Source organism: Lissotriton helveticus, chromosome 7, assembly GCF_964261635.1.
Source record: "Lissotriton helveticus chromosome 7, aLisHel1.1, whole genome shotgun sequence".
NCBI classification, from domain to species: domain Eukaryota; kingdom Metazoa; phylum Chordata; class Amphibia; order Caudata; family Salamandridae; genus Lissotriton; species Lissotriton helveticus.
Genome location: NC_136068.1, coordinates 1,762,403,221 through 1,762,417,757, shown reverse-complemented (window position 1 = coordinate 1,762,417,757; position 14,537 = coordinate 1,762,403,221). Strand labels below are relative to the sequence as shown.

At 41.5% G+C, this 14,537-nt stretch overlaps 1 protein-coding gene across 1 annotated transcript; it reads right to left on the bottom strand.

Moving 5' to 3' along the window:
• Positions 1-214: 214 nt before the first annotated feature.
• On the bottom strand, positions 215-12,990 carry LOC144767682 (C3a anaphylatoxin chemotactic receptor-like). The gene is made up of 2 exons (XM_078651076.1): positions 12,860-12,990; positions 215-3,420 (listed from the first exon to the last, which is right to left on the bottom strand). Exon 2 carries the CDS (start codon positions 3,412-3,414, stop codon positions 2,428-2,430), a length of 987 nt encoding a protein of 328 aa, XP_078507202.1. The 5' UTR covers positions 3,415-3,420; positions 12,860-12,990; the 3' UTR covers positions 215-2,427.
• Between the last annotated feature and the right edge of the window lie 1,547 nt (positions 12,991-14,537).

The following is a 14,537-nucleotide window of genomic DNA, read 5'->3' as shown; positions in this document are numbered from 1 at the left end:
GTGTTAGCTTTTGGAGATATTCGCGCTTAGCGCGAATATCTCCAAAAGTTGGTAATAGGAGATAGCGATGTTAGCGACTGTTTCCAGTCGCTAACATCTTGGCACGCCCACTTTGCATGTCATTAGTGATAAATTTCTCTGACATGCAAAGTGGGGCCCAAGATGGTCGCTATCTCCTACTAGCTGTCGCTAACTAGTGTTAGCGACAGCTAGGTAATAGGGAGATAATTTTATCTCCACTTTCTTGGCTTTTAAAGCCAAAAAAGCAGGGATAAACCCCCTTGATAATATGCCCCCATGTTCTTTAGAGTCTACTGAAAAACAGCTGACATTAACCATCTCTCCACGAATTGTCTTTAATAAACAGTTAACTTTAACAGTGCTGGCTTTTGACTCCAGTCATGAGGAGGATGGAGAGATTACCATTGTAATTGAGAATTTTTCAGTTGTTGTTGATGTCGATGTCGATGTCCTCAATGTTGTCCCAAACCAAATGCTCTCCGGTTGAAAAGTAAACAAATGTTACCTGGTGTAGGAATGGCCTAGTATAGGGGTTTTAAACCATTGACTTCTGTGATACCCCCACCCTTAATCATTACTGGAATCAGGGTATTCCAAATGAATCATTATTGCAATTGTAGAACAGACACAAGCATTCATCAAACAAATATACAAACGATGAAATGACGAAGATCGACAGTCAAGCCTTCTCCTACATTGCTCCTAAAGCTGCCCCTACATGTAAGAGTCACCGCCTCACTTCTTGAATTCCAGAGAAAGCTGATTATCTGGCTTTTCGAGTAGACCACTAGGCCTTAGGTGTGCGTAGATTCAAACCGGCCCAGCGGCAGGATAATCTCATTCCCGCAGGTGATTGTGCCCTCTACAAATCTGCATAACTTAACATGAAACATTTTATTAAATTCTTAAGCAAATATAGAAAAATCAAACTTTCATTCACATGGAAAAGTTTGAGCCTTTATAGATTCAATTCAATCTGCAATATTATATTCTGTTCGATACACTTGCACTGCTCCTCCGATCAAAGATATCAACTTCATTTTTAACCTCCAATTTCAAATTCCATAACATACAGAACATTTAAAATGTTTCAATTTAAGTGTTGCTTTTTTATTTATATACACTTTTTAAACTGTTAATATTATTTCATTATATAAGCCACCATGGACCAACTGAGTAGGCGTTTTGGACCCCCATGTGTCTCTGGACCACAGGTTAAGAACCACAGGCCTAGGAGAGATCTTCATAGTGCATATTCTGTAACCCACTTAAGGATCCAATCAGAGACAACATATTCTCATGGACATCATTCATGGGTAACCAGAGGTGACAGCTGCTAAACATGGCTTGCCCCTTTGGTGCCCATAGTGCTTTCCCGCTACTCTTGCTCCCAAGGGTCATGAGGGGCAGAGTAGGAATAACAGGGAAAAGTGGACTCTTACTAATGCAATTACTTATTATATGTCCCACTTCTTTACCACCTCTTTACCCTCATAAGCAATTAGGATCATGTTGCAGGGCTCTGAGAGTTCAACGTTTTCTGGGACTAAGCATGTGTGCTGTGTTATCTAGGCTTGTCTACTTTCCAAATGTCAGTAAGTCATTTTATGGTTAGTGAAAGCTGAGCTCAAGTTTGCTCCTTATGTCTTCCCAGCAGGGCCGGACTGGCCCTAGCGGACTCCGGGCATTTCCCCGGTGGGCCGCCAGGGCGTGGCCGGTTTTAGCCCCCCCCGGGCCATCTTTGTTCCAGGGCTGTTTTTGCAATATTGGGACCTGTAAGAAAATCGGCCGCAAGCAGCCCTGGCAAACGGCTCCAGCCGCCCCTCAAACCCTCCAGGAGGGGGGGGGGAGCCAAGCTTTTTGCCAGGGCCGGTTTTGGTTATCAGTCCGTCCCTGCTTTCCAGATGGACCCCAGAACTAATTCAGTGATCTAACTATTAAACTTTTCATTGGCATCATCCCAATTTCTGTTGACAAGTCTAAAAGACTCAGAATATTCACCATCAATAGTATTTAGTTGGTTTTGAAAGAATCATGAATAATCGGACTTTACCTGACAGATCAACACGTGCTGGCCTATATGGGATATGGGCAAAATGTTTTAGAAATTTTACCTTACACCGCCTTTTTACTTTGCATGTTGCGAAACATTTGTTTGTAGAACACCAGAACTAGTTTCATTCTTGTGCACCCTCTAATTAGATGACTATATTTATGTAGAGTGGTGTCTACCACCGAACTGTAGTCATAATGAAAAGACCTACATTGCATGATTGAAGACAAGGCTTTAGAACATTCACCTGGTAAATCTCTGGAAGCTAGTCAACAAGCTTTGCAACCATTCATTGAACATAAGAAATTCAGCGTGATGGGTGTCTCACAGTGCATAAAAGAAATCTTTGGTTTTCAAGGCACAGTCTGAACAGACATCTGATGGTTTTCAGAGTCAGTCGTGCTACTGATGTCTTCAGCAAAGACTCGACTGAGAACTGAAAGTAGAGACTCCTTATGACGATGGTTCTTCAGGTAGCCCATGAAAAAGTAGAGGAATGGGTTGATGCAAGCAGTGAAGAAGGCTAAAAAGTTAGCCAGCTTAAATCCTGCCTTCCATGCTGTTCTGGACCCATACTCAGCCTTCAGCAGAAGCAGCACATGGTGGGGGAGCCAGCAGACAAAAAATACAACAACCACTACTATGACAAGCTTCAGGGCACCTTTGGAGGTCTTCACCTTTTTCTGCTTCAAGTGGTTGGACAGAATTATGTTGCATACACTGATGATGATGACAGGGATAACAAAACTAACGATGAATCGAATCATGCGCAAAACATCTTCTTTTCCTTTACCCAGGTCTTTTGTGTAGTTACAGATAATGCTGGACTTATTGCCATAGGTTTCGAAGTAAAGTGCATAAGGCACACTCATGGCTGTTGACAGTAACCACACCACAAAGCAGATAATGGCACTCAGCTTGTGAGTTCGGTGGATCCGGCACCAGATAGGGTTGGTCACCATGATGCAACGATCAATGCTGATGACCATCAACAGAAGGACGCTGGCGAAGAGGTTGAAGAACTTTATGAAGCTGGTCACCTTGCAAGCATAATTTCCAAAGGGCCAGTGAAAATTCATGGCTTCCCTGATGGCAGCGAGGATACGCGTGGCGCAGAAGAAGAAGTCAGCCACAGCCAGATTCAGGTACCAGATTGTGCATACGGTCTTCTCCATCTTGAAGCCACCCAACCAGATCACAATCCCATTGCCAGCAATCCCCACAATGAAGATGATCAGGTTACCAATGCACGCTGCTATATGCATTTCTTTTATCGGTGCAGCGTCATCATTGGCAGGTGTTGTTAGCATGCTGAAGGGTGTAGAGATGTTGGAAGCCATTCCTTCCTGTCAGAATAAAAAGTTGTCATGGCGTCAGTGAGCTAATAGGGACACAATATCAACACCATTGCAACCATAGAATGATCAAACCTCACTAACTGGGCCATCAGAATTATGTGGCAAATTGAGCAGCAGGATGAATTCTTATACTGCAAAGAATAGTGTGGGTGAAGGATGGGCACTTCACCCACACTATAGCATTTACTCGTACCTTTTAGGACATTTTAACACAATGATACACAAAGTGTAGCTGTGCTATAACAACGTAGATGTCTTAAGAACGGTATGTGTGTACATTCAGGAGATCCTATTAAAAATGTTAATTGACTGATTTGTTATTACATTGGAGCACGGGAACGCTATTTTATCAATATATATTCTCATTTTAGATTAATATAGTTTCTGTAAATGCATTATAGCGCTCCAAATACATGTGCTCACTTCTTGCAATAAAAGATGCCCCTCTTTCACTCTGCGCATTCTAGCTGCATATCGAACCTTATTTTTACTTTCAGTCAGAACTTTACCTCATGCATCACTAAAAGGTGCCATCGTAATCAAGATCAAGACATCTGATGATAAAAAATAGATGTGATAAGTTAAGGAGTCCCCTGGAAACAATTGTTGGTCTGAGCACAGTGTTCATACAATAAAAGTGGTTTTAATAACAGGGTCTGTAATGAAAACATGAATGTGCATGAATAGCGAAAGAAAACATTTTCATGACAAAAGCCTTACGCGTTCTACTGTAATGTACTGCAAGTACTATAATTCCGTACTGGTAAACCCTTATATCTTTGTTTATCCATGTGTTGCCATCAGCATCATTTAGCATTGATTTAGTGCATCAGTCCGGTAGGTAATAAACAGGAGGGATATTCGGATGAAGCTCACTCATACTAGTCTTCTAGGGCTTATTTAATTAAATAGAGCATACAAATAACACTGGTGCATCAACACAGATAAAGCACTGAGGGTCAACTGCTTTAAACATGAACCATCTGTTGTCACCCTTAGCATTGTGAGATTTGCTTTGGTCCAGGTTTACCAATGTTTTGTAGTGCCTTTGTAGCACACAAGAGGGCGCAAGGGTGATGCAAAACCTAAATGAGATTAATCAAGCTAAGCATGGACACCTTGCATGGCCTAGTGATACTCTGGCCCACTGAGGCGTTCCATAGGTGGAACGTGGTTGTTCCCGTGCATCTACCCCTGGATTTTGGTGCATCCCCAGATTTACCATTAGTGGTAGACCTGGGAATGCCCCAAAAAGATGCTCCTTCCTATCTCTGTTTCTTCCTCTTTATACATGTGTGCATTTTGAAGCACAGATATAAAAAGGATAAAGCCTCACAGGATTGTTTTTATACAGGAAGTGTCCCTTCCTTCACAAAAACAATCCTGCCTACAGCACAGGCACCATTGCACCATGAGGCAAGGGTGGCTGTATTGGTGCTAGGCAGCCAAAAGTGTGTCAATGCTAGGAAAGGACAGAAATGCCCCGTATAATGTTAAATAAGGTGCATTCCTGCCCTTTCGCCGCAGCACAGCAAGGTGGCTTGCGGCATTGCGCTACGTGAAAGATTGATAAATATCCCCCTGGTATATATGCTATGAAACCATTAAAGATTTGATATTTGATATTTATTGTCATTTGTAAAGCGCTGGCTTTCGCTCCGGAGGGAGCATCTTGGCGCTGAGCACACAGAAAGTCGTCTATGGGGAGCATGGATCAAATGGCTGTGAGAACTGAAGAGTCGGACTGAGTATAAATCCAAGTTTTCAGGGATTTCCTAAATAGGCTTTCGGAGGGGGCGTGCCTCAGGCTGGGGGGAAGGCGGTTCCATGCCTTGGCCGTCAAAAAAGAAAAGGTCTTTCCACCCTTGGATTTTAATTTTATACGGGGTTCAGAGATGAGGTTGGCGCCCGATGACCTCAAACAGCGAGTTGGATTATAGCTCTGGAAGCGCTTAATCAGGTAGGATGGACCCAAGCACCTGTTAGCTTTAAATACAGTGACTAAGAGCTTGAAAAGGATTCTCTTGTGGAGTGGCAGCCAGTGGAGGGCGTTGAGGGCTGCAGAGGCCGAGGACCTGCGGGGGAGTTTCAGAACAAGCCTGGCTGCTGCATTTTGGACAGTTTGTAGCTTTTTCAGAGAGGACTTCTTGATACCTGCCAGGAGGCCGTTACAATAATCCAGCCGGGAGAGGACAAGCGCCACCGCGACTGATTTCCTGGCACTGATAGGCAGAAAATTAAAAAATTTCTTTAATTGCCTGATCAGACTGAAACAGCGCCCTGCGGTAATGCGCACATGTTCATCGAAGCTGAGGGAAGCATCAAATTGAACACCCAAGTTGCGTGCTGAGGCTACCGCGCTCGGTGGTGCTTCGGAATTATGAGGCCACCAGTCTTTGGGGGAAAAGAATGTGCCTTTACCGAGGGGAATTATTTCTGTTTTGGCGCTGTTGCATTTTAAATGGTGCAGGTTGAGCCAAGAAAAGACTTCTGACAGACAGTTTTGGAAGTTGATGGCAGCATCCGGGAGTCTTTTATCAATAGTGACGACAAGTTGGGTGTCATCAGCGTAGGATGTCACGAGGATCCCATGTGATTCAATCAACGCAAGAAGGGGGGCCATATACACGTTAAAAAAGAGGGGGCTCAGGATGGAACCCTGTGGTACCCCTGAGGTGATGGATCGTTCACCGGAAACAAAGGGGCCTAAGGAGATCGATTGAGAGCGATTGGATAGAAATGATGTAATCCAAGTAAGTGCGGAGCCCGAGACACCGATCTCACGCATCCTATTAATTAGAATAGTGTGTGAGATGGTGTCGAAGGCCGCGGTTAAGTCGAGCAGGATGAGGACGGCCTGCCTGCCCTCATCCTGCAAGAACTTGATGGTATCAGACAACTCAATCAAAGCGGTCTCTGTGGAATGGCCGGAACGAAAACCGGATTGCTGCGGGTGTAAGATGCATTGATTTTCCACAAAATTCTTTAATTCCTCGTGGACTAGTTGCTCGGTAATTTTGCCTAGTGCAGGGAGGAGTGAGATTGGGCGCATATTGGACAAATCAGTGGGGAATTTATTTTGCTTTTTCATGAGGGGCTTGACTGTGGCCTTCTTCCACTCAATAGGAACAATACCGGAGTCAAGGGATTCGTTCACAATCGCATTGATTAGAGGGTTGACGGACTCAATGAGGTGGTGCAAGATGACTGGGGGGCAGGAATCTGTGGGTGCACCTGATTTACAGGCTAGTATGGCTTTGTGCGTTTGCAGTAGGGAGACTGCTGTAAATTGGTTTAGTGAGGGAGTAGATGTGTCAGACGCTTGGATTAGGATGGGAACCGGGGGGAAGTCCTTATGGATATTATTGATTTTCTCCTCAAAGAAAGAGATTACAGTCTCTCCTTTGCTGTAAATAAGGGTAAATATATTGAAACTGTCCTGGCATTACAACAAGAGTCCAGGGGTCGTATTTCTTTCCGTGCCCCCGGGCACTTTGGTATCATAGTAGGAGGCACAGAATCTTGTGCTTTCCCTTCTATAATACCGATAGCGCACTTAAAGCACCAGCTCTAACAGAGGGCGTTCCCTCATTTGCATAGAGGCGTGCCCTATGTAAATTGGGGAATTCCTTTGACTCCGCGCCCGCACCTTATTACAGACATGGGCACAGAGTCAAAGAAGCCCTCAGTAGGTGCACTGACAGTGCGTCATTTAAAAGGCTGTGCAATGTCAGTGTGCCTCCTGACAGCAGCCCTCCACAGGGTGTAACGGGGGTCCCATGTACCCCCCAGACATCCCCTTGCAGGTGAGTGCAGTCACTGACTGCACCCGCCTGCAAGGGGATCAATAAACCCCTCTGAAAGTGAATGCAGGTGCCGCCTGCACTGTGAAAACACAGAGCAGCTGATCCATGTTTTCACATGAATGCGCTGTGGAGAAGCACGAGTTTGCGGCTGCCCTGGAAGTAGCGCATTCACCATATTGGGGCACAGTGGCATTGTTTGCGCCTGGCGTACCTTTTTAAATGTGCACTGGGTGCAAACAATGCCAATACATAATATGGCCCCAGATATCTAATATTTTGAGCAGAAGCTACGCTAGTACATCGGATATTTGAACGCTCCCTTCTATAGTGATTCATCCAAGCATAAAGTAATTTCTCCTCATCATGCCTCACCTCAGGAGGTGTAAGGTCTTGGCACTTCCCAAGGTTTACATGCTCTTGTAAATCTGGGAAACCGTCCAAATCCATGTGTTTTGCTGGGGAACACTCATGGGACACCTCCTGAGCCAGAGAGCAAGGCACCGTAAGCGATTTGCTCTGCCTTGTTTTACTCCATATCAATGAGGCCATTTAAAGCCATGCAAAGTGGCTTTGCATGACCTCACAAATATGATGTTGTATTGCGCACCACCTTAGCATCACAAAAACAGATGTTCTGGTAGCGCAAGCGGCTCGTAAATATGCCCCGGGCCATAAAAGGATGTCATAAGGTCAATGCAACCCAAGATAAGTACTCAATAAGGCTATGTGGCACTGCCTTGAAGTCATGAGCTTATGTGATTCTTCCATTTATTCTACATAGACTAAGAGAAGCATGTGTCAAGGGCCGCTATGTAGTAATCAGCACAAGTAGGCCTGCCCACAGATATTTCAGGTTAAGTAATGCTGGCTACCTTCAGATCGGATCAGACCGTGGGTAGTGCTCATTAATATCAAATAGGATTGCAATAGGGCCGGAGCAGACTTGTATTAACAACATATTCCCTACTTATCATCAAATATACAAAGAAGCACAGTGCATGATGTGTTTTAATGAAAATGCTAACTGTTGAAAAAGGATCCATTCCAAACAGCTCATAATCAAACAACCTGTGGCCTGATATAAAATCCCTTTCAGAGTTTCAAATGCTGCAAGATCACAACATTATAGGGTTTGCAACAGCAAACATGCTTTTTACAATAGACAAAAGCCAATTAATTACCTAAAAACGTTTTACAACTCATGAAGTGCTTTTTGAAACCTTTCTGAATCACAGATATGAGTGGGTATGGAAGAAGCGTAATCCTACTAATGAGTTGCAAAGTAATTACAGTTGCAAGCAGTACAGTTGCAAAGCATTCAACTTTTTCTGAGTTCATAACTGATTTGTAAAAGGGAAGCTTCTATTTGCAAATTTCATTGGCTGCCTTGGGGGGAGTAGGCAGTGGTGGTCCATGTGGCAACTGCCCGCTTCCTGATATTTTTCAAATGGGAAAAACTTAAAAAAAGCCGACCCTGCTTCATTAGTTTGGAGCCAATCACTGGGGATGTGAATTGTGACCTGCCTAGTTAATAAAGCAAACACGAGGAGATAATGGACCGAGCGCTGAAACATTTCCCCCTAGTCACATATCTGAGTTGAATCCATCATAGTTCTTTAGCTCACTTTGCCACCCCAGTTCAGACCCAGCCATACGCAAATCAGTCTTGACCCTGTTCCTCATGGAGACAGTCAAAAGTCAAGAGCATAGAAGTTTCAAGGAACTGTGTAACTGGTGTCCAAATGCTATTTTTTTTTAAAACAAGGGATAATGGGTGCAGAAATGCAGTATCCAATCAATGGTTATGGCAAACTGTGCTCCACCATGCTTTAGACGATAATTGCGTAGAGTCTTTCCAATTGCGAGTAATTTGCTAAAAGCCAATAGCTAATAATAAGTCCAATACTTTAACATCCGATGAAATATTCACTCATGCATCAGATACTTCCTAAAAACACATTGAAGATAGAGTAATGTATATTCCAATGAAATATAGAATGAATCTGACTCTAAACTTGTTTTCAAAAATGCAGAAATAGAGGGACATGTAAATAGTCTTGCTTCAAATCAGCATGTGGTGATGAACAAGTACAGCAACTATCTGGAATAGCAGGGTTAATCTTATGTAGGAATTATAATGTCATAAAAATAATATTATATAAGACAAAAGTGATTTGTTGTATTGCTGCTTGTGAGGCTTTACTGATTTTGGTCCAAATCTGCATCCAAGTCGATATGGGTAAAGTAATGGAGAGATCTCAGCAATAATTTCATGCTAGATTTAGTTCTATGAGTAACAATACATTGTAAGTGTGTGCAAATAGTGTAAGCCTTGGGATTTTTATGTAAAATAAGAGTATGAAAATTATTTGGTACTGAAGTAGGTGTGGAAATTGATTGAAATAAGTATATGTTTGCGAAATTGCATGTATAAATCTGTTTCCAAAGGTAGATGGCAGGCAAAAGAATACCTGAGCTTGAGAGAAAGCGATAAGGAAATCCGTTGAAACATTTGGTTGATACAGATTAGGCCTCTGTACCGAAATAAATAAGTAAATAGATCTGTTTTTTACCAGGACATACTGATTGTACTAAATAGTAGAATCCCAAAAGGAGCGTAAATCTGTGGGAGAGGTTGAACTGATGGAGTCCAATAGTTTATAAGTGTTCCTGAATATTAGAGTGGGAAATGTTTGAGCTTTGCACGTGAAAGTTAAGTATTCGTGAAAGGAGAAAGGCGATAAAAGTGCGTTTTTGAGATATACCCATAATGGAGTATAAAACAAGGAAGATTCAATTCCGTGCACAGATTGTCCTAATAAAAAGATTCATGGTAGGTGGATAAATCAGGAAAATTCACTACACCTTTAATCTAGGGGAGCTCTAGTTTGCGCACATACATACAAGGTTTTTGTTCTTCAAAATAAAAGAGCTTAATATTGAATACATTTTTGTATATGACTTAAGAGGAATATTGAGGGGGATGTTAGAGATAGTGAAAGGGATAATTGGAACCAAAATCATCTTGATAGTGTCAGGTCCACCCCACCACGACAGATACAGAGGATGCCCTCTGCTAGTCAATAGAGATATTTGGTTTATACAGGTATCGATATTAATAAAGAGAGAAGAGATTATAGAGCTGGTGAAATTGAAGATCAAGCTACTTAAATTGTTTTGCTTACAAATTATAGTTAGAGGAAAAGTACTCATATTTAAAAGTTAATTTATTGAGGGTACAATTTTGCATTTGTCATGATTTGTTTCATGACCGGATACTAGAGTGTAAGAGGTGACTTCTGAGGCAAAAGCAGGTAGGGAAGAATGAGGTTGTGATATGAAGAGCAAAATGTCAACAGCATATACAGCTAATTTAACCTGTTGAGTATATAAGTGAAGTTCTGGATATCTGCATTCTGCCTAATCTTAGACAAAAACGGTTTGAGGCCCAGGTTAAAAAGAAACTGGGACAGAGGCCATCCTTGGCAAACTCTTCTGTCTAAGGCAAAGTATGAAGAAGTGATTCCATTAACACAAATGGCAGATTGTGGATAAAAATATATACAAGGAAATTAAAGTCTTGATTTGTGGTCCAAAACCAAACCAGTTGAGGGTGTGAAAATGGAATATCCAATTTACACAATCAAAAACATTCTCCCGTCCAATGCAAAAAATCATACAAGTATTTATCAGAAAGATGTCTGCCCTCGACTAAACCCGATGGCTCCTATCGCAAAAGATCTGGAAGAAGAGGCTCTAAGATGGAGTTTAATGCTTTCAAAAAATCTTGTAGTCCGGGTTGAAAAGGGAAATGGGTATATAGTTCTTGAAATATTGTAACTCTTTCCCTTATTTCGGGATAAGGCAGATGAGAACACCTAGAAAAAAACAGATGAGGTGGAAGAATTATTGAAAGAATAATTAGCGGCACCTAAGTTGGGAAGAAGGAATTTGGAGAAGTGAATATAGAATTCAGCTGTAAAACCACCAGGTCCCAGAGCTTTGTCTTTTTTGAGAAAAAGCAAAGCAAGGTAAAGTTCTGTATGTGTTATATCTGATTCTAAAGATAAAAAGTCTACTTGGGATAGATCCGGTTATTAAACACATGACAAAACTTAGCAAATGTCTTGATCTGAAGGATGATGTTCCGGTGTTTATAAAGTAGTATAGAATTTGTTTAATTGAGCTAGAATATCTGCATTTTCATGATGAGCTGTGCTCATGTCATCTTTAATTGATTCAAAGAGTGATTAATTCTGTTTAATTTTAAGGTAATTTACTAATAATTTCTCAGCTTTGCTTTGGCCCATATAGTACTTCGAAATGGATTTAAGAAGACGCTTTTTCAATAGAGACCTTATTAAGTGTTCTGTAATAAGTTGTTGCAGAGAGTGTTGTGTGCGAGAGGTACAGTAAGAATGTTCAAGGCATTTGATTTAATCAAAAAGTGTGTAGACTGTGAACAAGAATTTTCTTTTCTTAAAGACAAAGTTAATGATGAATACACGGGCTGAGGATTTAAAAGTATCCCATAAGATGTGGAAAGGAATTTCCTCTTGTTGGTTAAAGCTACAAAATTCATTGAAAAAAGAAGTGATAGAGGAGATGAAAATACAGTACAACAACATAGAATTGTTCAATATTCATCTCATGGGAGAGTGAGCGCAGGCAGAAGATCTAAATGTACAGAAACCGGAGTGTGGTGCGATATTAAAATTGAGCTGATTTCTGCAGAGTATAACTTTTGAATGAGCTGATAAGAAAATAAAAATAATCTATTTGAGATTGTGTGTGTTGTACTGGAGAAACATAAGTGTACTCCCTCATAGAGGAATTGAATAATCGCCGAGCTTCAGTCAGTTGCTATTGTCGGAGAGTACGTTTGAAAGCCTTTTGCGGTTTGTTCGGGATTGAATGAGAGGAGGAGTGGTCAAGAAATGAGTTAACAGGTAAATCACAGTCACCTGCAAAGGCGAGCTTATCATCTGTATAACGTAAGAGCTTCTGGGAAATAGAGTACTAAAACAGACAGAGGTGTTAGGCACATAAACATTGTAAAGTAGAATTGGGACCTTATCAATGTATGGTGAGAGCAATAACCATCTTCCTTCTACATCAATTTGTTGAGACCAGTTGAATCTTGAACAATTTGTGACATAGGATCATAACTCCTTGCTTTTCACCATTAATAGCCAAGAAGAATACCTCGGCCACCCACCCTATCTGTAGTTTTTAAATTCACTTTCCGAAAGATGTGACTCCTGCAAGAAAGCTAAGCGAGCATTAAAATTTGACAAATGAGTGAGGACTCACTGTCTTTTGATTCGGGAATTCAATCCTCTGATGCTCCAAGAAACTATTGACAAAATCATTGAAAGTAACATGAAGAAATGTACAATCTGACATCATGTAAAAGGGGATAACAAGGAACCATATGATAGGTGAGAAGAGTAACAAAAAGAAAAATAGGTAAAAAATGGAAGAGTTTGAAATAATAAGGGGAAGAAAGAGGAGTGGAAAAGAAATTGCAGCAAAAAGAAAATAAAGGGAGGAAGGTACAAAACAATGAGGCTGAGAAAAAAGGGAGTTAACTAAAAAAGTGTCAAAAAAGGGGACCATACCTAACAATAGTTTGATGAGGGGGGAGCCCACATGGAAAAGACGGCACGTCCGGTCCTCAGACAGGAACAAGGCACAAAAAGGGCTGTAAGTAGAGAACGGATGACTAGGACAATTACAAGAAGGAAACAACTCCTGTAATGAAAATAAAAGAATAAAAGAATAAGTTAGCCTAAATATTTTATACTATGCTTTAAAGGTGGTTGTTACCTAAAATAAAACAAAAGAACAGTAATGAAGATTATACCACTATTATATGAGCATTCATCTACAAATAAAGAACCTGTGAGGAAAAACAAACATTATTTCGACAAATTGGAATATGAAGCAATGTCCACTTCATATGTTGCAAGGAAAGCCTTTAAACAAGATGGGTCTTCATAGGATGCCATCTTGCTGTTGTATGCACTTTTAAAAAGACAAGCATGAAACAGCAGAAAGCATGCTCCGAGAGATCGAAGAGTGGGTCTCACAATCAAATTTCTCTCTTTCGATCAGCTATACTTTAGTCATACTCTTGGGAGAAATATATGTGATGACCTGACCATGAGATTTGTTCAAGAAGGCTAGCTGCGGAAATTACTTGCAAAAAGTACAGGATGACTTCTCTAGGCCTTTTGGAAGTGAGAATGGCCTAATCTGTTAAACAGTGTCCCTAATGACAAATTCAGTAACTGAGGAAAAAAAAATTGAAAAACTAAATTAATTTCGACCCCACTATCCAGGCACACCATATATATATTTTCTTTCACAAGAATTTCATTGAGACTAGAGAGGGAGACTTTGTAAGAGATGATGGATCCTTTTTCAGTCTCTTAATTGATGCTTTACCAGGATTAGACTGTGTAGGAACAACGGTGGAGGGGGAAGCAGAGCCCTTGTGTGAGGATGTTTCATCCATTGCAATGTTAGTTTAAAGTGCAAAAGAGTGTTTGAGCTGTTTGTCCGAGGGAGACCAGAGGGGTTGTTTAAAAGTTTTTATTTTGTTCATAATATGGAGCTACACCAGAATGGTTGAGAAGCAGAATTCCACAGGTGTGGAGACTAGAGGCAAACATGAAGCCACAAGAATCAGTTTAGGCAACTGGGGATATGAGTCATATTTTTAAGAAAAATTATTCATTAAACCTCACCTGTTGTAAAAACATTAAATGTGAATGTAAATGTAAATGTAAATGTATAGGCATTTATATAGCGCACTACTTACCCGTAGGGTCCCAAGGCGCTTCGACCGCTGCGAAACCCTTCCTGGCTTCCCTGAGAGATGGTCCCTTAATGGGTATCTCCAGGGTGAGACCAGGCATCCCCGGCGGTCTGGTGGGGCCGTTAGTGAAGATGAGGCAAGCTAATGCCCAGAGTTGCCGAGTGTGAACGCTGATCAGAGTGGGCACCGAGGCGAGAGAATTATCGAGTCCGCTGACCCTGGTCCAGAAACCTGCCGCGCCGGGAATCGAACCCTGGTCCCGGGCCGTCCTCTGTTCTCGGGTCTGCCGCCTCTAACCAGTGAGCCACACTACTTCACATTACACCACTCTAAACAATAAACTCCAGTTTCCACATTTGGAATAAACTTTAGCTGAATGCAGGGCAATATGAAAATGAAGTGAGGAGCTGGCAGCCCCTGTTATAACAATATGTGAAAAAAATGGTGGACACTTTTGTGGAAATGAAGTGAACCAC

Coding starts and splice junctions, on each gene's coding strand:
- LOC144767682 (XM_078651076.1), bottom strand. CDS start 3,414: ATGGCTTCCAACATCTCTACACCCTTCAGCATGCTAACAACACCTGCC.